Below are 27,242 nucleotides of genomic sequence, written 5' to 3' on the forward strand. Positions count from 1 at the left end.
AATGCAGTTTGAGTAAGGATAAATTTTTTAAAGCAGAAATAGCACCTTCTTAAATTGTACTTAAACGATTTGCCTGGTGTTGACTGTTCTGGGCCATTGGGGAGAAATCTTGCCATAACAAAATTGTATACCAACTGTAAAGATGAAGTTTTTTCCAAGGTGCCATTGCGTTTTTAGATGACCGGTAATTCTCTGTCTTTTGAATGGTTATTTGCCTGTTGTTTCCTTTCTCAAACTGTAGTTTCTAAATATTTCAGAAAGTTTTTAATGGAACTGTTTGTTAATAATGTTTATTAGATGAGTCCTTGGTGGCACTCTTGTTAGTTGATGGCTGGGTCAGGTAACTTGCATGGCGTGTCAGAATTGGAGAAAAAACAGAATTGTCAGAGTAGATTTATTTTAGTGCTGCTGCTGCTGCTAAGTCGCTTCAGTCGTGTCCGACTCTGTGCGATCCCACGGACGGCAGCCCACCAGGCTCTGCCGTCCCTAGGATCCTCCAGGCAAGAATACTGGAGTGGGTTGCCACTTCCTTCTCCAGTGCATGAAAGGGAAAAGTGAAAGTGAAGTCGCTCAGTCATGTCTGACTCTTAGCGACCCCATGGACTGCAGCCTACCAGGCCCCTCCATCCACGGGATTTTCCAGGTAAGAGTACTGGAGTGGGGTGCCATTGCCTTCTCCGTATTTTAGTGCAGAGTAGATTTATTTTAGTGCTGTTGTTTTCCTGGGAATTAGAAAGGCCCAGATCAAAGCGGGGAGGCATTGTATTATTGCAGGAAAAAATACAGGGCTCAGGAGTCAACTCAGGCAGCTCTTACCTGGACATAGGACTGGGGCATAGAAAGACTTTATCCTGTATGACCTTTCTGTTCTATAAAATGGGTATGATACTTCCATCACATTCCTGATGATAAGGAATAAATTATAGAACAAATGTAAAGAATTCAGTGCATACATAGATTCCCAGTAGTTAAATTGTTTATTCTTTTTTTTTTATTGTTTACTGTTTTTGAAACCTACATTAAAAAAAAGTAAACTTCTCAAATGGGCAGTCGTGGCAGTGAAAGATATTTTAAAACTTGAAATGAGACAATGAAAAGAAATGTCAACTGTGGTTTTGCTATAAGTCTCATTTCTATATAAACCTGTAAACCTGCTTAGTTATAAGTTAGTAGGTTTTTATGAAAGTAGTATTGGTAATAATGAGAGAATCTGGTAAGTCAAGACAAAAATTGGTATTTTATGGAATCTTAAAGTGAACACTGAACTTTTGTAATTGGTTTAAATTTTCTAATGACCTTATTCTTCTGTTGCTTTCATGTTAAAACCTAGAGTTTTCCTTTCTCTTGAGGCCTCACATCAGCTCTGTCATGTGAAGCTGCTTCTGTGCATTTTTAACTCTTTGATGACACTTGAATTAACGTAAAGTACAGTTCGAAGATAATGTGGTGAATTTAGTCTAGCAAGTTTTCCATTGATGTTGAGAGACTGAGAGTTCATCACAGTTCCCTAAATAGTGAACTACTAGGTAGTTTTCAGGATCAGCCTTCCTAACCCTATTATATTAATAATCTCACTTCTGCCCACTGGCCTGACTTCACCCACATACCCTCTGCTGTCCGTTTCTCCTATTTCCAGAAAGGGTGTCCCACTGCTCCCTGTGAGGGGTAAGGCCTGATCTGTGCACTGCCCCGTCCTTGGGGGTCCTGCCTTTAGTATCCTTTGCTCTTCCTTTGACATAACTTGCCCAGGTTTTCTTAGTCACTAAGTCGTGGCCAACTCTTTGCAGCCCCATGGACTGCAGCACGCCAGGCTTCCCTGTCCATCACCAACTCCCTCCGTTTGCTCAGACTCATGTCTGTTGAGATGATGATGCCATCCAACCATCTCGTATAATTATTATCTGTTTATACGTAAATAACTTATTTGTAAGATTCTAGGACTGGGGGATTGTATTGTTGCCCACAGTTCATCCCCCACAATTAGGGCTGAAATATTTGCTAATAAAAAGTTAGACTCAGTGTTCCTCTTCCTTCCTTAGCCTGAAAGAATTGCATACTTTGTCCCTCAAAGGAGGCAGAATATTTCATTGAGTATGTCTGTTTACTAAGATTATATAAATATATGTATATATTTCAGGGAAATTGGTTTATTTCATCGGTGTCAATTGAAAAGTAAATTGAATGAATAATTATGTACAGAAATTCAAAATTTTAGTAACCTCTGCCTTTCCTAAATTATAAAGGCAGCACATATTCACTGCTAAAAATTTGAAGAGAAGAGAAAAGCATAAAGAGAAAAGAAATCTGTAATGTTAACATTTTTTTTTTTAAGTATATATGTAGGCAGATTGTATGTTCTGAGAACATTTGGGATCCCGTGCCATGAAATTTAGTGTGAATTTTTTTACTTAACGTTTTATTGTGACCATTTCCCATGAGATTGAATAGATTCAAAATATAGCAGCATAGTTTTGTATTAGGTGTACCATTTCCTTATTGTAGACCTTCTGGTTATTCTGATCTTTTTTTTCCCCGATATAAATGTCCCTGAACATTGTGACTAAATATTTGTCTATTTCTTTAAGACGTAAATCTATTAGTAAGATTATTAAATCAAAGATATTAATTATTTTAAGGCTTTTGATACAGGTATTGCCAAATTGCTTTTCAGAAAAGTAATCTGTGGTGCCAGCAGTATGAGAAAATTCCCAAATGCTTCTGCCTTTTAAGTCAAAGTCGGTGAAACAATTAGGTGCCGATATTTTTGTTCATGGATTAGTTTTTTTTTTTTTCTTTCCAACATTCTTTTTTGACCACTTTTTCATGACCATCTTTGTCACAGCATCAGCAGGGGGTATAAAAAAGATGATATGTAGTTAAAATGAATTTTTACAGTATTAATAAAAGCCCTGGAAGAGAGATTTAGATTAAGTTTTTAAATTCTCCATAGTTCCACCTTACATTCTGTTTTCCTGGCAAAGGAGCAATTGTGGGTTGGCTTTATTTATTTTGGAGTAATTTCTACACACCAACTTGTGCTTAAATCATTATTTATTATGTGGGCACTTTATACCAGAGCTGTCATACTAATTTTTAAGGACTCATTTACCCTCAGGTAGCAATGGTGACATGCCTAGCATTTTTCATCACTTTAATGAGAGGCAGTTCTGTTGAAGAATTTGAACTTATTACCTGTGCTGCTGGTCTAGGTTTTGTGGCTTGGATGTTAACCCCTTTCTCTCTATAAACACTAAGTGCTACTTTCCATCAGTTAATAGATTGTCTGACTCCTCCTTTCATTCAAATCCCTGGGATATAGCTTGTTATATTTAGGGAAAATAAAGATTTCTTAAACCAGCACTTTAAGGGATCGATCTGCGTTGGCAACCCAGTCGCTGCCTTGAGAGACCAGAGCAGACTTTTCAGCCTGGCATTCCTGGTTACCTCAAGTGGCCCTGAGTCCATTAAAATTGACTACCTGGAAGAAAACTCTGAGGACATACTTTAGTAAACAGTTACTTTACCTTCCCTTGGCAAATGCTTTATTAGACATTTGGAGGTGCGTTTTTGCATGTTGGGCCATTTCTCATAATAAATGATTGACTGAAACCTTCTAATTTGCAGTTTCTGTCTTGATTGCATCTAGTGGCTCCAGACTGATCCTGATACCCACATAGTAATATTCAACCAGTCCAGTGAGGAACTCTGGATTCTTCCATAACTTGGGACCTGTTGACTTGTTTGTGATGGTTTCTTCTGTCTTTTTTTGGCCATGCTATGAGACATATGGGTTCTTAGTTCCCCGAGCAGAGGTTGAACCCAGGCCCCCTGCATCGGAAGTGCCAGATCCTAACCACTGGATGACCCTGGTTGCGTCATCCTTGCCTTATAGCCTATGTTAATGCCCAGGAGAAGTACCAGTCCAAAAATGTGGAGTACTTTGGATGAAAAAAACAGCAATGGTGACTGCCACTGGGATTGCGTTTTTTTTGACTTGAAGGTTACTGATATTTCTGGAGGATTGAGTCTACTGCCTTCTTTTCAGCCTATACTGTTTTTGTTATAGGTATCTTTGAAATTTTAGCAGTGAGATCAGGGTGGCAATTTTTGTGAAATGTGCATTAGCTCCTCTACTTGAGTTGACTTTTCTCTAAACGTAGGTTTAGTCTGACATTTCCCATGAGTAAGAGTTACAGTTTTCATATTTTTGCTGTTTGTGAAAGATACCAGATAATTTCCATGTATAAGAAGCTTAAATACAGTTTTAGCATGGTTGCATAAAAACTCATCTTTTAGCTGTCTATATGGAGGGGGAGCACTGGCACAGATCATTTTTTGAGGCATGTAAATTGTTTGGAAGGTTTTTCTGTGTTTGAATACTAGTGGTCTGGTTTAACAGGGGAAATTTATAATATCCCAAAGTGGAGAGAGGCTATGGAGTAGCCTAATTTTTGCATATGGCCTTTTTTTGTGTGACCTGCTTTCTCATGCCATGGCTTGCTTGATAATGATTATCCGCACGAAGCCACCTTTGTTCAGCGTGCTGTTCCCTGCCTCTTCAGGAGAGAGGTGTGACTGGGAGACCTTAGTTTCGTATACAGACCACACTCCAATGGTAAAGATGTCAGTGAAAAGCTAGAAGTGAGTTTTGACAAGAATAACAGGGTGCATTCCAAATCGACAGTAGGTTTTTAACAGAGGCTGGTTTTACAACTGTTTTCAGCAGCTTGCAAAATGTGTGTAGGGCCACCCACACTTCCTTCCTCTTCTCCAGCCACGCCCGCACACTTCAGTTGCTTCTGCTCTCTTTAGTAAACTGGGAGAACATCAATGTATTCTTGCAACACACACCAATACTTGTTTCTCAAACACGAATTTCCATATTATAAACACCCTCGACTGGATAGTCTGTTCCATTTAGGTCCAGCCGCATCATATCCATGTATGAGCGTATGCTATCATAAGTAAGAAGACTGCGTTAGAATGGCCTAATGTAGTGCTTTTGCTGTTTTAGAAGATGTCATAATAGTTAATGTCATTAAAAATAGTGGTTTAGAAGAACATAGTGCATGGAAAATGTTCATCCTGTAGTAGAGGAAAAAGCAGTGCTGTGACTTCATGTGCAGAATCGTAGCTTTGTATAGAAGCCCAGGTGTAAAGAATATAAACTAAAGCTGAATAGAGGCTATCCTTGATGAGATTGTAGATGTTTTTTGTTTGTTTTTCATCTATGGTGCTTTTCTGTATTTTCCAGATTTTCTAAAATGACCTTGTTTTGTGGAAATACTTAGAAAATGGTTGCAACTTCCCTGCATCCCCAGTGTGTATATGTGTGTGTGTGTGACCCCATTTTGTGTCTAACATGGATTATACATGGAAAATAATTTGGAGGGCTGGGTCCAAAATGTTAACAGATGATCACAGACAGTAGAATACAGTAGAATAATGGATGATTTTTTAAAAAAGCTTCCCTTTTTTTGCCAGTATATATGTTCTAATTGTATTTTTTCTTACACTGCGTAGATGTTTCTTTCATAATTGAAACAAAAATACTGAAAGGAAAGTAATTGGTCAATTGAAAAAAGCAGAATACAAGATATAAAGCATGGTCTATGCCATGCTTTTGCTACTGATGTTTTCTAATGAGGCGACTGGCCATACAGAGAGGTCAAGTTTTTCTCAGATCCAGTGGCTAGTGGCTGGTGAGCTGGCATTCAGATCCAGTCATAAGCCTTAACAGACCCAGTCCTCAGCCAGGTTGGACCATCACGCTGCCTTGCTAGACTGTGGATGAAACTGTCTGTTGGAAAGAGAAGCAGGCGTGGGTAATGGGAGGAGCTATTGTATCTCACTTGGAGCTGAAGGAGCAGGTCGGCATCCCAGAGTTCACCTTTCTCCAGACGTGGGCCCGTGCCCATGACTTTGCTTGGCCCCGTCTGTGTGAGCAACTGTCTGCATGGCTCTTCAGCCCCTCATTCCCAGCAGTAATCTTGTTTTCACAGCCACATTTCTTTCTTCCCCAACCTCTTCAACTGCTCTGTTCCCCAAGCTCATACGAGCTTGAGCTTAATGATTACCTGGACTCACCTGTACTGTGCTGTGTAAAGAGCATTGGCCTAGTTTGAATGTTTAGAACTTAAAATTATTAATACAATGTTCCAATGTTGAGGAAAGGCCTGCAAGGCTGCCTTAGTTCCCTCCCTGTGCCACGAGCTTAGGTATCAGTGATCCTGTCATGTTCTCTTTGTTCATGGAGTTTTTTACTCTCAAATGGAAAGCGTCTAGTGCAGAGCTGTTGTGTGTGTCCCCCAGAGCTAGTGTTGATTCCTGCTGGCCTTCTGGAGGACGGAGTGTTGGAGAGGTTGCCCTCCTTGGCTATTGGAGTGAGTATGTCATGCGCCAGAGAGGCTCTTGCAGGCGTGTTGGGCTTTGAAGCCTGGCTGAGCAGCTTGGAGCCGTAGGCTGCTGCTCGTGGGGCAGGTGGAGCCTCCTGGTGCCTCCCTTGCAGGCTCCTGGTGAGGATTCGTGCTCATTACCCAGGAGGCATTTCAAAAACAGTGACTTTACTCTTCATTATTATAATTCCTTCCTCCTTCAAGTGGAATAATCCTTTTACTCTGTCTGCCTGCACCAATCTCTGTGTGACTTGTTCACTGTGAAATCAGTCAGTTCAGTTCAGTCGCTCAGTTGTGTCCGACTCTTTGCGACCCCATGGACTGCAGCACGCCAGGCCTCCCTGTCCATCACCAACTGTCAGAGTTTACTCAGACTCAACGTCCATTGAGTCGGTGATTCCATCCAACCACCTCATCCTCTGTCGTCCCCTCTCCTCCCGCCTTCAGTCTTTCCCAGCATCAGGGTCTTTTCACCGTGAAATACCTGTTGCCTAAAGATTCCTCGGACGGGCTGTAGTTGACAGAGGGGAGAAAAATAATGGAAGACTGGGTCACTGAAAACAGATTGGCCATTTTTATATTATGTCTGTGTGTGTCCACCCTGAGGGTTTATATTTTAACTTTCAGCAAAAGTTAAAACAAATAGAACTAAACTAATATCTTTGTATTTTCTTTTAGGAAAAAGAAGCGACTAACAAAACACAGTAATAACAAGGATTACTCCGCATGCAGTTTGCAGGGTATGTCTTGGAGTTGGTACACAGTTGCCTTTACATAAGCCGCATCTTAACATTCTACATTGGTGTTCAGAATGATTTTCAGGCATTGCGAGATCCTCAGATATCAAAAAATGATTTAATTATTTCCTGTGTTAAGTTGCTCAGTTGTGTCTGACTCTTTGGGACCACATGGACTGTAGCCCGCTAGGCTCCATTGTCCATGGGGATTCTCCAGGCCAGAATACTGGAGTGGGTTGCCATGCCCTCCTCCAGGGGATCTTCCCAACCCAGGGATTGAACCTGGGTCTCCTGTGTTGCAAGTAGTTTCTTTACCGTCTGAGCCACCAGGGAAGCCTAATTATTTCCTATACTAACTCAAAATACACCTGATAGTATGATTAAACAGTATTTTAAAAGATGTTCAATAACAAGGATATTTTTCCTCTCAACTTTCAGTTATTTGTAACTTTCTGTTTTTTAGGTTCATAGTTGTAGTTTGATAGACACAGAAAGTCACTCAGTCGTGTCCGACTCTTTGCAACTCCATGGATCATCCATGGAGTTCTCCAGGCCAGAATACTAGAGTGGGTAGTAGTCTTTCTCTTCTCCACGGGATCTTCCTGACCCTGCAGGAGACCTGGGTTCGATCCCTGGGTTGGGAAGATCCCCTGGAGAAGGGATAGGTTGCCCACTCCCAATATTCTGGCCTAGAGAATTCCACGGACTATCTAGTCCCTGGGGTCGCTGAGCCACTTTCATTTCACTTCACTTTCAGACAATGAAAAAGGGATATGTATATCCAGAAAAGTACCCAAAAAGTGAATTCTTTGATAGTGAAAGCAATTAATCATTTTACTACAGGGTAGCTTGTCATTAAGAAGATAGCCTATGAGATTTTTCCTCATAAACTTGCTAGTAGATTAAAAGTTATTTCATTGTGCCCTTTTGCTAACGCAGTTTTGGAAAGAGAAACGACAATGTGAATAGTGATTTTCTCTGGGTGTCTGAGACCCTAAAAAAGACTCCCCCCCCATATCTGTATATTCCTTTGTAATACATAAATCTTTAAAAAATAATTAAAATGTAAACCACCTGAAATTTGTTTATAAAGCTTTGATTTCTGTGCCACTTTCCAGGAATACATCTAAAGTGATAGATGAAAAAATAAATATTATATAACTTGGGGGCAGCCTAAAGAAGTTTTTTTTTTGAAAGCCAGAGTTGCGTTTGTAAGCTTATGCAATAGAAACATAAGCTCAGGTAGAATTTTAAGAGTTATTACTGCCCTTATAATTAATTGAAGTTAAAGATTTAAAGATAGTTTTCTGCCCCCTGGAGTTAGCTTAGAGTTTTTGTTTTTGAAAATTAAATATGCTTAAATTACTTTCTTTTGGGGAACTACTGTCCAAATAAAGCACGATCTTTCCTCTTGGATTTTCCTATTATCAGTAAAATGAGCAGCTCAGATGACAAGGATAACACACAATACAAAAGAAATTTGCTTTTTCTCCAAAGAGAAAGCCATATAATCTGTATCTTAACAGTGCAGGTTTCTCATTTTAAAAAGTCTCAATAGAAATAGGATTTTGTTTCTGAAATTAATTTGCAGAAACAGTGTAGAGCAGTGGTTAAAAGCAGACTTCAGTAAATCTCAGCTCTTTAACACACTGGCCTTATAGCCTAGGCCAGGTTACTCACTGTTTTTTTTGTGCCTCAAAATGAGACTAATAATCCTATCTCTGGGGGCAATTTACAATTAAATGAAGCACTCAGAATTACTCTGAGGGTAATTTACAATTGCAGAGAAGTTTGAGGTGGCCCCAGATATGTGATTCAGATCATTTTAGCCTGCATGGGAGAATGACTGCGAGAATTTTTTTTTAACATCACGGTATTATTATCCTAAATATAATATTGTTTAGAATGGTTATATGTTTATAAGAGGTCTGCGCTTTGAAATAAGAATTCAGTTTGAATCTTAGCTTCAGCATTTACCTGAAACACAATGCTTTCTTGGCTATAAAATGGGAATAATACTGACCTTTTAGGATTGTTAAGATCCAATGACACAATCTAATTTGATTCACTTTTTGCAAATATATATATAGTGGGTTTTCAGTAAATGTTAACTGTTAGCTTTTCTTCTGTTCTTTTAAGCAAAAATGAGATTTAAAGGTATTTACTGCTAGTGCTTAAAAAAAGACTTTTATGTACAGTTTAGGTTTTTGGGATGTTTTCACCTAAGTAGAGTAATTGCTCTGAGTACTGCTAATAAAAAGTTAACTGAAAATGTGAAACTGAATATGGGAGCATTAGAAAAGGCTTCACTGCACGGATTAATGTGCACTAATAGGAAAGATCTAGTCTTAGGAGATGGCTGTATTTTTCATGGGATTTTGTTATTCTATTTAATTGGTTAAAAAAAAATAATAGAGTTTAGTCTGTGAGATTTAAAATGATGTCTTAATTTGTATAATTATATACATTAAAAAATTTTTCTGAGTCAGGGTCATTTATAAGAACCTATTTCTATATTTTAAGGTTTATACTATAAAGGTTAAGAATTTTAAACTCCATGTAAAATGAGGTCTTTAAAGCCAAATAATCTTTAACATGTAAATAGTTTAAATGCATGCTTTTGTGTTCTTGAAATTGTATGCACGTCATGGTAGGTTTTGTTTGAGAGGTGGAAAACCATAATAGAGACAAGCATAACAGATAAGCACAAAGAATAAGTACTGTCGGTCAGCAAATATTAAAACACCTAATGTGTACCAGGTACTGTTCTAGGTACCAGTGATGCAACAGCAAACAATTTACTTGTAAATGTTTTGAAAAAAGTTGCATTTCAAAATTTGAAAAAATTTTGATTACTTGTTCTGTGTAAAACACTGTTCTTGGCATTAGCAGAGGGTAGAAATAAAACATGGAACCAACCATAGAGTCCTCAAGAACCTTGAGGCCTCAGGATAGAGGTGGTGTGTACTGAAACCTATAAGATGAAGACCACCTGGGATAGAGGTGTCTCATGGTGCTTTGGAAATACAGGGGAGGGAAGGTAGATGAAAAGACTCCAGAAAACTGAATTGTACTCTTCTGGGAGAGTCAGAAGTCTTTACTGAAGGGATATTATATTAAATAGTGCTAATTTTGGGATAGCAGGAAGAAGTTGTTGGTTTCCTTCCAAGTGTATATTTGTTGTGTTTTCCCTTTCTAGTCAGTCCCAGACTTCTTTTTTAAGATGCTAATTGAAATTACTTTTGGAAAATACTCTTCTTTAAACGCTTCTTTAAAGCGTATCAAACTTGCCAGTTTTCTTGTGACATCACCCAAAAGTTGTTTCAACAGATTAACTTTGTATCAGTTTGCAAAATAAAATGGCATTTACATGATCAAGCTTTATAATGTAAACCCTAAATCTGTAAATAGGTAATTATAAATGCCCCTGACTGATTTTGTCTCAATATATTTCAAGCTTCTTATAAAACAAAATTTTCAAAAAATGAAGCTATAAAAGGATAAGTCACAGAAAACTTAATTTTTTATTTCTCTTATTTTGTAGATGTCCATGACGATATTGAAAATGAATTTCTTATTTTCACCGGATATATGAGAAGATCCATTTTAAACAGTCTAAATATTTTTTCTTACGTTGGACCAGCATGGCAGGATTCAAGCGAGGGTATGATGGGAAGATTGCTGGATTATATGATCTGGATAAAACCTTGGGTCGAGGTCATTTTGCAGTGGTTAAACTTGCCAGGCATGTCTTTACAGGTGAAAAAGTGGCAGTAAAAGTTATTGACAAGACAAAATTGGACACACTAGCCACTGGTCATCTTTTCCAAGAAGTGAGATGCATGAAACTAGTGCAGCATCCCAACATCGTACGCCTTTATGAAGTGATTGACACCCAGACCAAACTTTATCTTATCCTAGAACTTGGGGATGGAGGAGACATGTTCGATTACATAATGAAGCATGAGGAGGGACTTAATGAAGACTTGGCCAAGAAGTACTTTGCTCAGATAGTTCATGCCATATCTTACTGTCATAAACTCCATGTGGTTCACAGAGACTTAAAACCTGAGAATGTGGTCTTCTTTGAAAAACAAGGTCTTGTAAAGTTGACAGACTTTGGTTTCAGCAACAAATTTCAACCAGGGAAGAAGCTCACTACCAGCTGTGGATCTCTTGCATATTCTGCCCCAGAAATTCTGCTTGGTGACGAGTATGATGCACCCGCAGTAGGTGGGTACCTTTCAGTATTTGCTGTCTGGAATTCTACTGGTTGAAGTATAGTTGGTCAAATCAGTTGTTGTTCATATGTAAATAATTTGTAAGAGAATTTCTGTTAAATGGATCATAGTAAACAGATTGGGTTTCATGACTGCCGTGTTTCCCTAAAGCTGTCTGAGTTTATTTTACCTTATAGATAGCTAATGTCTAAAGTGTATTTGTTAGCACAAAAGAAGAATAAGTTACTTTTTAAGATAACCTCTCATCGGCCTGTTTTGTTTGTTTTTTTTTTTTTAAGGATCTGAGTGCTTTTCCTATCTTTTTAGATACTTCTAGTTATTTCCTTCCTGTGAATACATTTAAACAGTCATGAGACCCATATTAGAAAGGTACTGTGAATATTACAGTGTATAGAGTGAAGAATTCTGGCATTGGAATCATTTATTGTGACCTTGACCTCTCTGCTTCATTCATCGTCCATAGAATAGAATTCGATCAGATACAGGTATTGGATGTTATCTTGTTTGCTTTTCCCAGTGACCCGTATGGTGGTTACTGTCTGTCTTCCTGTATAGGATAGAAGGTTGATGACAGAGTGCCTACTGTGTGGTGAATCTCACAGTAGTGGTAGCCCTTGGCATCCACCGGCCTGCTCCCTGCACTCCAACACTTTCTGATACTCTCACTCATCATGAGTTACTTAGTTGTGACAGAAGTGTTTATTGCTTTTCAGCTTGTGTCATTTTTGTCCCCTTGGAATCGTATTTGTTGTGAAGGTCATCTAGGAATTTATTTTCAGTTTTTAAGGATTTGTTACTCTGAAGGTGTGGTCAGCTTTTAAAATTTCAGGTTTAATCTTAGAAAAATAATTCTAATATTACAGGCATATGATGTCAAACTTCATAGATAATGAGCCTTTCATTTGCATTCTGATCATTTAAAATGCAGGTTATAGAAGATGAAAGATAACGCATTGAAGAACGCTGATCTTGTCCTGAATACTCTCTACACCAAGGCACTGTTTTTCATGTTAGACTATATGTCCCGAAAAGAAAGGGTTAATAAATGGTTTCTACCCACTACAGATAACCAGGCTTCACTGAAGTCTTTCCTTAGAATATTTGAGGCAGACAGTTTTTGATTAGTGGAGACTCTAATCTGAAAATGGAGGCAAGAATATGCAGATGAGGTAACATCAATGTGTCAACATGAAAAGGATATTCAGCCTCACTAATAATCAGGGAAAGGCAAATTAAAACCACAGTAAGACACGGTTTCTTACTTTTCATATTGAGCAAAGCTAAAGGCAGGCAAAACCAAGTGTGGATAAGACTATAGTACATGAAGAACTCTTGTACTTTGTAGATGACAGTTTGTCAGTATCTAGTAAAGTTAAGTAGACATCCTGAGACCCAGTGGTTCTGCTTCCTGTGTATGCACCATAGAGAAGCTCTCACATATGCTGGAGATTTTCAAAGAATGTTTTTAGCAGTATTGACTCTTCATCAGCAGGAGAATAAATTGTTATATTCGTATGGTTAAACTATATGAATATTAATGAATTATGAAAATTAATGAATTATGTCAGCATGGCTGGAGTTTCACAAACTTGTTTAAGTGAGAAAATGAGTAAAGAGTACATACAGTATTAGAACATTTATAGGAAAGTTTAAAACATACAAAGCAGTATGATACATTGTTGAGGGCTGCAGTACATGCTATGAAGTATGAAGAACGTGTGAGGTCAAGGTAGTTAACTACTTCTGAGGTGCAGGCCTGTCTACAGAGTTTCAGCTGTATTGGTGATGCTTATTTCCGAAGTTGGGCAGTGAATACGTAGGTGTTCATTGTAATGTTCTTTTTTTCCCCTCCTCTTAAATATTGCATCTTAGAACTTTAAATAAGTTTTTAAAAACAAAAAGAAAATTGTCTGAAAGGATAATCACCAGTCTGATAAATGATTAACTTAGGTTGGTAAAGTGGAATTGGGTAGAGTTCATTTTCATTATTTGTATTTATTTCCATACATTTTGTGTGGTTGTGTGATTGGAAGTACTATAGAATTGCTTTAAAAAACAAATGGAAAGTTACATTTCTGTTAATGTAGTATTAGTTTATTATGCCAAAATCAATCACTGATTTTTCACAGATATTTAGCAAAATTAGTTGGGGATAAAGATTAGAATCTGCCACTTAATTATCAGATATTGTTAAGTAAAACAACTTTGGTTCAATTTTATAATTAAGTTTTTTAAGAGTACATTGGTCCTCAACATTGAAAATTAGTTCAGAAATTGTATTTTATTATATTCAAAGATTCAAATTTGATTTTATTTAACTGTTTTTTTTCTGTATCATTACTTTTCTTTCACTTTTTATTAATTCTTTCTAGGACCTTTGATTTCCCTTCTGATTTCTTTTTTAGTGTCTTGAGTTGAAAGCTTTTTTCTTTTATTGTCCTGATTTCTGATGAACACATCTAAGACTGTGTCGTCTTCTCCCACGGTCTCTGGGAACATCCCAGGACTTTCACTCTGCAGTCATTGTTCATCGCTAAACTTTACTGCTTTGTTTCTTGTTGAGATTTTTTGTTTGTTAAAAATTCAAAATGGATACATTTATTTTTCCTTTTAGCTATTTGGTTTTAACTTCTAATTTTAGTATATTACAGTCAAATATGCCTGATTCGTTTCTGCTTTGGGGAATATTTTTAGATTTTCTGTGTGGTTTAGTACATAGTAATTTTTGGTTATGCGTCCCTGTGTGATAAAAATATTTGTATTTTTGGTACATATAGAGTTTTTATACATAATTAAGATTGTTAATTATGTATTTTGTTCCTTTGTGTCATGTTTTTATTCTTATCTGTTACTTTTTGAGAGAATTGTGCTAGTCCCCTACTCAAATCTGTCAATTTTGTATTTTAATCATTCTTTGCTTATACATGTTATTTTCATGCTGCGTTAGGTATATAAAAGTCTATATAATTTGTTTTACATGATGGGCTATCACTTTTAGTAATATGAAACTATTTATTTGCTTATTGCTTTAAATCCCATTTGTGATTTTGTTTCAGGTTTATATTAAACAATATATAGCTTTATTAGGTGTCTGTAATCCATAAGACTTTTAATAGGTGAATTTAGTCCATTCATATTTGTTTTTTACTGGAATATTTGGGCTTATTTGTGCTATTTTGTATTTTTCATTTGCCTTATTACTTCATTATTACCTTTTGCCATATTTTGTTGGAGTATTCAAGTTGTCTTTGCTCCTCCTTTACTGGTTTGCAAGATGTGCAGTCTGTTTCTCTGTATTACTGTCTACTCTTAATGTCTAGAGTTAGTATTTGTATCATTCCCTCTACCATACAAGACTATAGTTTGCTTTCACTTTCCTTTATTTGCTTTTATTTATTTTATACAAAATTTTTAATTTTGAACTTAATTTTACTAATTTTTTGGTTTACCACTGACTTGTCACCTTTCTATCTTAGATTACTTTTGTTTTGTTTTTAATTCTTTAGAGAAGACTTCTGAAAAGTTTCCCAAGTCTTTGTCTGAACGTATCATCACATTTGAATGGTACTTTGGCTGAGTACAGAAGTACATATTAAGAATCGTTTTCTTTCCAACTTTAAAGATACTTTCCAATCATCTTTTGTTTCAGACGCTGCGGGGGCACAGTCTCACGTGAGATTAATTTTATTGTCATTGTTGGGCTATACTTTTCATCTAATCTGTGGTGCATAGTTTCACTTCTAGAAATGCTGTGTTAAGTGGTTTTTCTTGGGTGTTAGTTCTGCTTGGTGCACTTGGTTCATGTCTCCTGCTGCTCCTGTCGGCTTGGTGCTTGGGGATTGTTCGTTGTGTGCTTACCTTCTGTATTGTTTTTGGAGATTCTCTAGCAGTCTGCAAATTCAGTGTCTGAGTAACCTCCAGTTGATGTGGGGGAGGAGCAGAGGGTGGCCTGGTATCTGATCTTAGTGTTTGACAGACTGTCAGTACACCTCTGCCCCTGTGTCCACAGTCACTACCCCCACCTGGAACAAACACCTGCTTGTTCATGCTCAATGAGTTACAGAGGGAGAGAACTGGATTCATTCTTTTTAAAGTTTTTTTCTGGATTCATTCTTGTAGTGATTGTCTTAAGTGCAAGTCTTTCCTGTTTCCAGACTGTCTTCTGAAAAGGACCAACACAGATGCTTCTGTCAGCTGATTCCTCTGTTAGTCTGATCCTGTGTGCCATCTACCTTTGCTCTCATATCGAGAGATTTGTGGGGAGAAAGAGGCTGGATCATACTCAGTGAGCTGTTGATTCCAGTTGCCTCAGTTGGCTTTCAAGAACGTGTACTAAGTTGACTTCACCGAGTTAGAAGGGAAAAGGAACAAAATGGGATTATTCAGGCAAGAATACTGGAGCTGGTTGACATTTCCTCCTCCAGGGGCTCTTCCCGACCCAGGGATCGAATCTGCTTCTCTTGCATTGGCAGGGGGATTCTTGACCACTGAGCCACCAGGAGAAGACTTTACTCTGCTTTAAAAAGCAAAACTATGTTTTATAGGTTTCTTCAAATACAGAAACTCTAAAATGAAAAAACTGTTTCTCAGATCATGCACAGTGTAAAACCCTGACATTGTTTATATCTTTTTACTTCAGTAAATTTTTAAAGTTTAGTTTCAAGTTAAAATGAACTAGATTTGGTATCGAAAACTTGATCATCTCACTTGAGATTCAGAGGCTTCCAGGGAAGTTACAGTTTTGGAACTGAAAACCCCTATATTAGATACTTCCTAGTTTATAGACAAACAGTTTCAAGGATGAAATATTAGGTCTCTTCATTAGTTTATTATTTGCTAAGTTAATAATCAGGAGAAATCATTGAAAGCTAAATTATGTAAAACGTGGCACCATGTTAATACAGTGCAAAGGTTTGGACTTAGAAGTCAATGTGTATAAGCTTTTTGGGATGTAAACAGAAAATCTGTCTACACTGTCCACAATTTGCAGTTCAGTATTTAGTAAAGATTATTCATTTATGGAGTTATAAAAAGTGTCCTCATGCATATGAGTATGCAGAAAACTAGAGTTCTTTTTATAAATCTGTGTTTCGTCCCACATTAAAATATTACTCTCAGTAAACTAGGAAAAGAGGGGAACATTCTCAACTTCATAAAGAACATCTTCAAAAATCTACAGCTGACATACTTAATGATGAATGACTGAATGCTTTCATCTTTATGCTTTCCAAGTTTGGAAGCAAGACAAGGATGTTCACTCACCACACTTATTGGGCATAGTACTAAAAGGCATACAGAGTGGAAAGGAAGAAATAAAACCACCTCAATCTGCAGATGACATGATTTTCTGCATTGAAAATCTCAAGATGTGTATTTACAGAAAAATTACTAGAAATGATAAGTGAATTCAGCAGGATCACAGGATACAAGATAAACACACAAAAACCAATTGCATTTCTCTATATTAACAAACATCTGGAGCCTGAAATTAAAAACAATAATATTTACAATCCTATGAAAGAAAATGTATGTATCTAAGAAAACACATATAAGAAAATAATTTATGCTGAAAAATGCAAAATGCTAATGAAGGAAATTAAAAAAGACTTAAATGAATGGAGAGATAAATCATATTCATGAATTGGAAAACCAGATAGTACAGATGTCACTTCTTCCCAATTGATCCATAGGTTTAATCCAGTTCCTGCCAAAAGCCCTGCAGAGTTTTTGAGGACATAGACAACATTACTCTAAAACTTGTGTGGAAAGGGCACGGACCTAAAGCAGCTAGAACAGTTATGAGAAAGAAGAGCTGGAGAGGAATTGCTACTACACCACTCTGGAAGATAGTTCGGCAGTTTCTTATAAAACTAAATATATACTTCCCATACAACTCTGCAGTTGCACTCCTGGGAGTTTATTTTCACATGAAAATCTGTTTGTGGTTGTTCATAGGAACTTTATTTATAATAGCCCCAAACTGGAAACAGGCCACATGTCCTTCAGTGGGTGAAATTGTGGTGCATCCTTGCCCTGAAATGCTATGCAGCAATAAAAAGGAACAAATGATTCATATAACAGCCTGAATGGATTTTAAGAAAATTACGCTGAGTGAAAAAATGCCAATCTCAAAAACTTACATACCGCATAATTCCCATTTATATAACTCTTGAACTAAAATTACAGAGATGAGAGAACAGACCGGCAGTTGCCACAGGCTGGAGCTGATAGTGAGTGATGTAGTTATAAAGGGATCACATGAAGGAGCCTTGTGGTGATGGAACACTTCTGTGTATCTGGTGTCATTAAATGAATCGATACATGGGATGAAATTACATGGACGCTATACACAAATGAGTGCATGTAAAACAGGGAAATCCGAATAAGCTCTGTGGAGTAAACCAGCCAGTTTCCTAGTTGTGATGATGTGCTCTAGTTAAGTAAGCTGTTGCCGCGGGGAAAATTGGGTGAAGAGTACATGGGACCTCTCTGTGCTTTTTTTTTTTGTGGGGGGGGAGCAGCTCTTGTGAATCTATAATTATTTTCAAATAAAAGTTAAAAAAAATACTTACTATTCTTTGCCTAAAGTGAAAGTGAAGTCACTCAGTCATGTCTGACTCTTTGCAACCCCATGGACTGGAGCCTACCAGGCTCCTCCGTTCATGGGATTTTCCAGGCAAGAGTACTGGAGTGGGTTGTCATTGCCTTCTCCAGGGGATCTTAGCAACCCAGGTCTCCTGCATTGCAGGCAGACGCTTTAACGCCTGAGCCATCAGGGAAGTCAAGTATTTCAATGTAGATGTTCCTGAGCTGTTGTGTAGGGGTTGTTTTTACTTTATTTTTAACAATAATGCCTGATTATGGTCTGAGAGTGAAGGTCGCCATGGCAGAAACACACTGCATTTTTTCATTGCTAACAAATTATTTTTATATTGTATTTTTAAAAATAAAGCCAATTGTAAAACCAGATAATCAGCCAAAAATAATCCTGTATCCACTGAGGTCGGAGCATTTAACCTTCACCATGTTGAAAATATGTACTTGCATTTATTTTGGAGAAGTGGTTCTTAGGTTTTTCTGACTCAGTAATGCCTTAACATCCGATGAAGTCTATGGACACATCTTAGAATTGTGTTCTTTTTAGTTATTCTTTTCTTTGCCTTGCCATACTGCATGTGAAGAACATCTCAAAATCCAGTGTGAATTTAAAAATGACTGTGGTCTCCCTGAAAAGAATTACCTTGTCTTGTCAAAAAGTAGATCAGTAAAACATAAATTCAGACATTCTTGACTGTTAATTTATATGCTAATTATATCTTGTATAATATTTGGGAAATCTTGGTGTATTTAAGCCCAGAGCTATAGTTAAGCTGGAAGCCACGTATAATGTGCTTATAGCGGTCATTCCTCAGTCTGTTCTAGTCCTGTGATAAAATATCTCTACATGCTCTTAACCATGAAAGAGTCTATCAGAGGGCTTAGGAAACAGGAACCACCAAAAGACCTGTGATTCTAGCATTATGTGTATAAAACATTTAAATATTCTCTCTGATATTTTTTTAAAGGATTCCTCCTTCCTATACAGATAGTGCAACCTAACCTAAACTTTGTGACACAACTTTGAAATAATCCAAAAAAGTGTAAACAGATGAAAAATTTTTTCATAGGTTTACGTCAGTCTGCCGTTATAGTTTATACTGTGACTTGATAGCACCTTGCTTTTATTTCAGACTTACTACAGAAAAGCTGTTTATATACTTGCTAAAGCTGTTTATATACTTGTTTATATACTTGTTTATATACTTACTTCGTGCTTGCCAGGCTGCACCAAATTTGTGTACAGTTTGATTTTTCTCAGTTGTCACTTATTAGAGACAGATGTGTTTGTAATGTTTCAGTATTTTCCGACTTGAACCTTTTCTTCCCAGTCAGAATCTGGCCAAGTTTTATATTATTTATTCTTATCCTATTTGTCATTTGGACATAAGGTCTCGATGAGTGTAGGTTGTAAGACCTTAGGCGTGTGTCAGAGTTTTAGGCCCCAAACTCTGGAATTTGGGATTACATATTTCTAAGGGATGATTTATGCCTCTTCTGTGTGTGGGTAAGGAAGTTTGGTCCTTTTTAAAGTAGCACCTTGTGTTACTCTAAAAAGGAGACATAGAACCTACTTGTGTAGGTGTGCCCAGCATGAGCTGCACTAGGGGCTCAGGCCTAGTCACACAGGTAGCATTTGTTTGCCGAGAAGTGAAAAACACATCCCTAGAAATGTGGCACACGTCTTCCACAACCCAACTGTGAAACACAGGGTCACATGCTCCGAAAGGTACCTTTTCAAAGTATAGTGCCATCACTTGTCGTATAAAACCAAAAGAAAAAATGAAAATCCTTCCCTAAACTTTTTGAAGTTTCACATGCCTAGGAGAAATGAAAATTATTTCAGAGATCACAATTAAAAATTGATCTGGCATGAGCCCTTTGTAAGTAAAAGCACTTGATTTAGTATTAGTTATGTCTTCACAGTGCGTTGGCTTTAAATGTGAATGTTGTTTAATTTGAGAAGGCAGTAGCAGTGCCTTGAGTAAAATCTTTTGGGTTTTATAAATAAACTGTTATTAAATTTCATGTCTATAAGGAGATTCTTGAGCAGGAAGTGTCAGGTGTGGTATAGGCTTATAGGTGCCCTTTAGAGGGGGTTTTTTACGCTAACTCAACCGTTGATTTCTTAGTGAAAGGTTTGAGAAACATGATAGAAATGATTTGCGTGTTTTTGATGTTTTCCCTGCTGCCTTTTTAGCCATGGTATATATTGTTCTTACTGTGTAATAAGGTCAGAGAAAATGAAACAGATGATTCTGTTTTGAAAAGTATAACTTACTGTCTAGTGGTATGGTAAGATCTAAACCGGTGGTCCTTAACTTTTCACTCACCAGTTTCACTGGGGGAGATTTAAAAAAGAAAAAAAAAAAAAACTTTGCCTGGGCAACCCTGCTAGAGATTCTGATTCTGATAGTCGTTGGGTGAGGCCCCCCACCTGAAGCTTTCATGAGATTCCGATACGCATCCAGCCTTGACTACCACTGATTCGAATCCATAGAATCAAATGTTTTCAGCGACTAGTGAAAAAATAGATTCCCAGTATTCTAATGTTCTTTAGAGAATTAGTAAGGGAAAAAAAAAAATTTTTAACCTTTAGGTTCAAAAAAGGTGAGAATGTGGATTCATTTTGATGTTGATAATGAAGCTTAATTTCTCCACTCCACCTCCCACTTTTAGGCACACTGTGCTCAGTCAGTGAAAACCAAATTTCAGGTCCCTTTGAAAAGTTCTCTGATGCTTCTCTGCTGCCTGGAACTTGAAGCTAAACACTCAGAGGCTGTCCTGCCTGCTTCCTTTCCACAGCGGTCAGAAGGTTGCTTCATTGCATCGCTCAGAATCAGTTTCTTGGTCAGAAGATGGACAGTACCTTTGCGGTTTTCTCAGGGCTCTGATGACTGTTAACTCGACAGGGGTTTCGTTTTGTTTTAGGTGAATCTTAGTGCACCTCTTCCTCCCTGTAAAATGCTGTAGACAAAGGTGTGCAGAGCTGGTAATTGCAGGTCCTATTCGAATAAAAACCAGAAGTTGGTGTTCACCTACATTTGTGTGTGTGTGTGTGTGTGTATTTTGTCTGAGGACAGTTTTGGGTTGGGGTGTGTGTGTGTGTGTGTGTCTCCCTCTCTAAGGAAGCAAGTGAGAGAAGGCATTTTAGCAGCAGGCTTCCTTTTCCCCGTTCTGTGCTGCTGCCCTTCTCAGACACTGACAGTTGTGGGGAGAGGCGGCCCCTGGGGCTTGGGTGAGGGCGAGTCGGGGTTGTCCTGGGGAGCAGCTCTAAGGAGAGCTGTAAAGAGGGGGCTTTCTTGGGTCTGCAGCCTGAGGTCGCTGTCTCAGGTACCCAACGCTCAGGAGGAAGACAGTGCTTCTCAGTGCCTTCAAAACAGGAATCTGCTATGTCACTCCTCTGCTTGGGACATCTTAAAGACTTGCCATTTCACTCGGTCAAAACTGGCATCCTCACAGTGGCTGGCCTGGCCCTTGAGATTGGTTCCCCCATTTCTTTCCTGACTTTCCCTCCCAGTTTTTCCTGTCATTGCTCAGCCACCGGGCCTGTCAGTCACCCTCCTCCTGCTCCAGCCCTGCCCTCAGGCCTCATCTCCCCACCACTTCCGCTCTCCTTCCCCACTTAGCCCCATCCCTCTGTGCTCTGGGGGTCGCAGTAGTTGCTGCCTTAGGATTGTTGCAGGGATTGGTGAATGGAGACCCCAGGGAGTCAGCCTTGAGCCATCGGCTGTAAGTGTCTCTGCACAGCCACCTCTGGAAGAGAAACGTGACGCCTTACATTTCTCTGGCGCTGCAGTGGCCTCATCTTCCTTCCTGAGGTGCTCTCTCCTCTGGGAATGTGTCCTGGCGGAATTTCTGAAATGTTGGCTGCGTGGGGAGTCTGGGAGGAAGGGCAGGCCTGTGTGGATGTGCTTTTGCGCTCGTGTTTGTAGTTGTGATTGACTTTCAGGATGTTAGGTTTGTGTTGAGGGAGTAGGTTGACTTCTGAAGAAGGGTGTGTGTGTGTGAGTGTGTGTTTAAGGTTACTTTTAAAAAAAAAAAAAAACACATGAAGGTCCTGGTATTTACTTGATAACTGCTTAGGTTCTTGCAACTTCAGAAGAGTTGTTCAAAATATCCAAAACAGTAACTATTTTGATACAGAAATACATATGAAAACTGAAGCCGCCTGTCTTCACCACTTATCTTCACTTCAGGTGTGACATAGCAATCTTTGGGGTGTTGGAAATGTCAGACTGGGTTGTTTTTTAAGCCTTTTATTTGTGGAGAGAAATACACACCTGTGAAAGACTAGTTTGCAGAACAAAGAATAATCTCAGTGACACAGGAAATTCGGAATCCTTTCAGTCAGAATGCACTATGTTGGACAGACTCAGAGCTCCAAATGCCTCCACAGACTGACTGTGGTGTGTTTAAGAACTGTTGAAGGATATGTATCTGCTCCCATGAGGGTTCTGGGCTTCATCACTCTCCTGTGTGTCTCCTGAGGTGAGACTGGTGGGACTCGTCAGCGACAGGCCCCCACTTTCTGGGGAGACCCTGCCCGATGCGTCCTGGAGCTGTCGTGACTCCCACGGTGGCTGTTGGGACATGCTTTCACAGTCACCTTAACACACAGCTGATTTACTTCTTTCAAGGGCTGTGACTTCTTTCAGTCAGATCCTCATGGTAGTGTTGACTTTGGTAGAGAAAGGTGGCTCACTCTTGGCACAGGGCGCCTGGAGCTAGGCCAGGTTCATCAGCAGAGACTCCTGTGGAGCTGATGCTTCGATACAGCCATGATGCCAATTCATGTCCTTCACCAGTTTTCATTTCTTAGTCGCATCATTCTGTATAACCCATTTTCTGTATAATCTGCTCTGTCTCTGGAAGACATTGGTGTATCTTAAGTATTTCTGTCGATTTATTAGCCTGACGGTGATTTAGTTAAAATTATACCCAGTATAGTATAAAGCACTGCCTAATTTACTATTTTAGAACTTTTAATTCGAAATTATTATAATTATTTTTTAATGTTTATTTATTTGGCTGCATCAGGTCTTAGTTGTGGCATGTGGGATCTTAGTTCCCCAACCAGGGGTCAAACCTGTGTCTGCTGCATTGGAAAGCAGATTCTCAACCACTGGGCCACCAGGGAAGTCCCCTAATTCAGAATTATTTTAAACCCTGAAACCTAAGGAAAAATTGTGGGTCCCCAGCATTTGTGGCAACATCTGATGAGTAGGAAAATAAGATTGTGAAGTTAGATCCTCCTCACAAATACACCTTAGTCTCCCTGGTGCCTGGGGTGCAGCCAGGCACAGAGTAGGCACTCTGGTTTGTTGGATAAAAACAAAGGCTTGTAAATGGCTTTAAAAAAAAAAGGGGGTGATGAGATGCAGAGGACATACGTCCTGTTGGCCTTTTCCCTTCGGAATTGGATGGCATGATGCCAAGCATAATCGCTCCAGATGGCAAGTTTGTCCCACGTGCTCAGTAGTAAGGTCGTGGAGAGAGGGAACTGCGTTTGTTTCCATCTTCTCTACGTTCCGTCCTCGTCTCCTGGCAAACACAACGAGCTGTTCCTGTTGGTTGAATAAACATTGCAGAGATGAAGTAATGAAAATTTACCGTCTTCTAGACTTCTTTACAAAGTTGAGTTGTGGCTGCCCTCCCTGACTCTTCCTGATCTCTTTGGTCACATCATACCTCCTTTTTCTCGCCTTCTGTTTGGATATTTCACGAGTGCTACGCTCACCACGAGTCTGATGAGAGCTGTGGTGCTTCTTTGCAGAGGTGCAGTTTCTGAGGTGTTTTACCATGTTTTATCATGAAGCTCTTTTTAAAATCGGACCTTGGAGCTGCGTAAGAAGTGGGCCCAGAACTTTTCGACAGAAAGAACGAGCACGGGCACTACTGCAGTAAACCTGGGGGCATGAAATCCAGATGCAGAACAGTGGCCTTGTTTTTTGTGTGTAACTCTTAAGAGTTCTCATTTTCCTTATTGAGTTTTCAGTTTCCTAGCTATGACTTGGGAAGATAGTAATGGAAAATTGGAGGTCAAGTTTTAGAAAGGGCTACTTCCAAAAGGAACGTCATGTCATTTGAGGGAGCACTGTTTTATTTTTAAAAGCTAAAATAGATTTAATTTGTTGGTTATTGGGTGTGACCGATAGGATTTTTTTTTTTAAGATTTTTTTGATGTGGACCATTTTCAAAGTCTTTATTGAATTTGTTACAATAGTGCTTCTGTATTATGATCTGGTTTTTTGGCCCCGAGTCATGTGGGATCTCAGCTCGCCGGCAGGGATTGAACCTGCACCCGCCGCATTGGAAGGCGAGCTCTTCACCACTGGACGCCAGGGGGGCATCCCATGATTTAAAAAAAAGCAAAACGAAAAGCCCACATACTCATTTTTGTGTTGTAACAGAGTTTTTGTGTATTAACTCTTCACCGACATTTGGAGGTTCTTGTTCCAGTGTGAGAGAACATGGATCGGGAGCTCCAGTAGATTCAGGGAAGCCCCTCGGATGATGTGACAGCGTGTTGGAGCCCAGTTTTGTACTCAGTGGTCGTTTCTAGAGGGCAGAGACTGATTTAACAAATCCTTAAGAGACTAATGTATACAGATACCAGTTGACAGATGTATGAGACATTAAATATCAGTTCACTGTAAGCTTCTATTCTCGCATCAGAGTAGCTGTATTTTCCCAACCTTACCTGTTTTTCAGGGTTTTAAAAAGGATGTTATACCTAAGGTCCTCTTATAGTGTATTAAAAGTTGATTGGGCTTAACCTTTTCAGGAACTTCTGTGATCCATTGAAACTCTGGAGGTCACATGATTCTTGTTTGAGTTGCTGCCTCGGCTCTAGAAGGGGCCCTTTCTGATCTGGAATTTTAGTTCACCTATTTCTCTTGTTTCCAGGGCTTCAAAAACATGATTTCTGCAAGTTATCGTTTTGTTTCTAGTTGTTAGAGCAGGGCCGTCGGTCAGTCGGCTGTAGCCCATTCTGCTCTGCCTGGAAGCAGAAGATTCCCAGAGGTTTTAGACTAGTCCGAATTTTTTCCTCAGTCATGAGTTTGTGGTTGGGGCACAGTGCCATCTGTCCCGTGGACAGTCATATTATCAAGTTGTCAGTAAACAGCTTGATAAAAGTTTCTTGGATTTACCATCTAGCTTCAGTAGTGAAATCATCAGTCAGCAGAGGCAAGAATAGAAAAGAGCTTGTGTTCTGTGACTTTCTAACCTTTGACTCTCTGAGCTGCTATCTGGAGTAAAGGGAGCAGCTTTTCATATGGTGACAAGGCTTTCTCAAGTTGTTCTGGTGTTGTTTTAGGTAGGATAAGTGAACTTCAGAATCCTCAGCCATCAGTGTCTTGTACCAGTTAGGGAACTACTTACTGATCCCTTTCTTTAGATGAATTCTTGGGTTGTCCCCAACACAAGAGAGCACCGGAAAGCAAGCAGATAAAGGCTGTTGGGATACAGAAATGGGCTGTCCACGGCCTGCGTAAGGCTCATGTATTTGGTTTACAGTTGTCATTTTCAGAGTCTCACTCATATCCTTATTTATTAGTTAATTTTACATAAAATTCTAGCAAGATCAATAAATTTGTTTTTTTAACCTTCAGCTCATAGGTAACACAGGGACTTCCTAGAGGCCAGCACACTGATAGCAACAAGAGTTGAGGGAAGAATCGTGAAATTGTAATCAACAACTCTTATTTTTGTCCCTTTGTTTGTTGTCTAGACTCCAGGCTTTTATCTGGGCTTGTGGGTCCTTCGGAGGTAGAGCCAGATATGTGGAAGCATTCTAGAATGGGAACCCTAGGTGGAGGATAAGGTGGAGCCATCTTTTATAAGCCAGATGTTTATTATTTTCTCTGCAAATGAATGAACAGAGATGAACTGTGGCAAGACCCAGGACACAAAGGGTCGCAGAGCCATGTCTCCTGGAAATTCATTACCAACCTGTAAGGTCTTACTACATTTCACCACCTAGCACAGTGCCTGGCAAACAGTGGTGCCGTATACTTGCTGAACACACACATCCGTTTCTGCTTGTGGCCTTTTAGTGTAAGGACTGATGCTGGTGATTAAGTGATGCAGAAAAAAGAAGAGGCCCTAATGCTTTGAAATTGTTCCATTATCAGAAGGCATCACAGGAAGAATTGTATAGTAAGTTGTACTGGCTTAATTAAATATTTCAAGAAGGGATGATAGATCCCTACCTGCGTCATATGTCACAGTAAATTCCAAGTGAACTCAGGATTTGTATATGAAGAATTAAGCTCCCCCAGAGTTGAGTATTCATAAGATCTTGACATTTCTAAACAGGAATCATAAGAAATTGCTGATAGATTTGATTACTTTATGGGTATGGTGCATGTATGTTTAAAATAAAGTTATAATGGGAACAAACAGGGGAAATAATTTGTAATATAGATACCTATTCTTACTAGAGAACGAGCTCTTAAGAAATCATTGAGAAAACTCTCCTAAAGACAAATGCAAAGAGTTGCTTTACAAGTCCTAAGACTAGCCAATAAAGAAAGAAAAGGTTAACCTAAAAGTAATTAGAATATTTGGTACTTAGTGTAAGGGTACAATAATCAAGACTATGTGGGGGACTTCCCTGGTGGCCCAGTGGTTAAGACTTTACCTTCCAATGACGAGGTTGCAGGTTCGATCCCTGGTCAAGGAGCTAAGAGCACACGTGCCTCACGGCCCAAAATCCCAAACATAAAACAGAAACAGTATTGTAACACATTCAATAAAGACTTAAAAAAAAAAGACTATATGGTATTTAAAAAAAGGATTATGTGAGTGGAATTGAATAAAGAATCTGTAAATGAACACACACATGTTGTTTGATAGTTTCTAATAAAACGAACATGCAACCCAGCGAGCCCACTCCTAGGTGTTTACACAAGACAAATGAAAATTTAAGTTTGCACAGGTACCTGTACACACATGTTTTCAGTGACTTTATTCATAACTATCTCAAGCTTAAATAAGCTGTGGAACACCTGTGCAAAGGGATACCACTCAGCAGAAAGAAATGATGAATTACTGGCACGTGCAGCCACATGGACAGATCTCAGATGCATCGGTGAAGAAAGCCAGACTGTCGACAGTACACACCGCATGAGTCCATTTATAGGCAAGACTTTAGGGACATAAAACAGACCTGCTGTTGCCAGGGGCTGGGCTGGGAGGAGTTGTCTGCAGGGCGGCACAGGGCACTCTCTAGAGTGGTGCTCTAGATCTCTGTGTGTCTGCTGTGA

General features: G+C 38.9%; 1 protein-coding gene across 19 annotated transcripts in view; it reads left to right on the forward strand.

Moving 5' to 3' along the window:
- The window catches only part of SNRK (SNF related kinase), a 141,844-nt gene that overhangs the window by 82,091 nt on the left and 32,511 nt on the right, over window positions 1–27,242 (forward strand). For 11 of the 19 annotated variants that reach the window (XM_081527742.1, XM_081527744.1, XM_081527739.1 and 8 more), the window contains 2 exons: window positions 7,074–7,135; window positions 10,677–11,365. In XM_081527742.1, coding sequence (XP_081383868.1) covers window positions 10,777–11,365 — 589 coding nt within the window. In that variant the 5' untranslated portion in view covers window positions 7,074–7,135; window positions 10,677–10,776. The remainder of the gene's footprint in view (window positions 1–7,073; window positions 7,136–10,676; window positions 11,366–27,242) is intronic. The other 8 variants (XM_081527756.1, XM_081527750.1, XM_081527751.1 and 5 more) reach the window with 1 other exon arrangement.

The sequence above is a fragment of the Giraffa tippelskirchi genome, chromosome 9 (genome assembly GCF_054371585.1).
Source record: "Giraffa tippelskirchi isolate mGirTip1 chromosome 9, T2T-mGirTip1v1.2.pri, whole genome shotgun sequence".
NCBI lineage: Eukaryota > Metazoa > Chordata > Mammalia > Artiodactyla > Giraffidae > Giraffa > Giraffa tippelskirchi.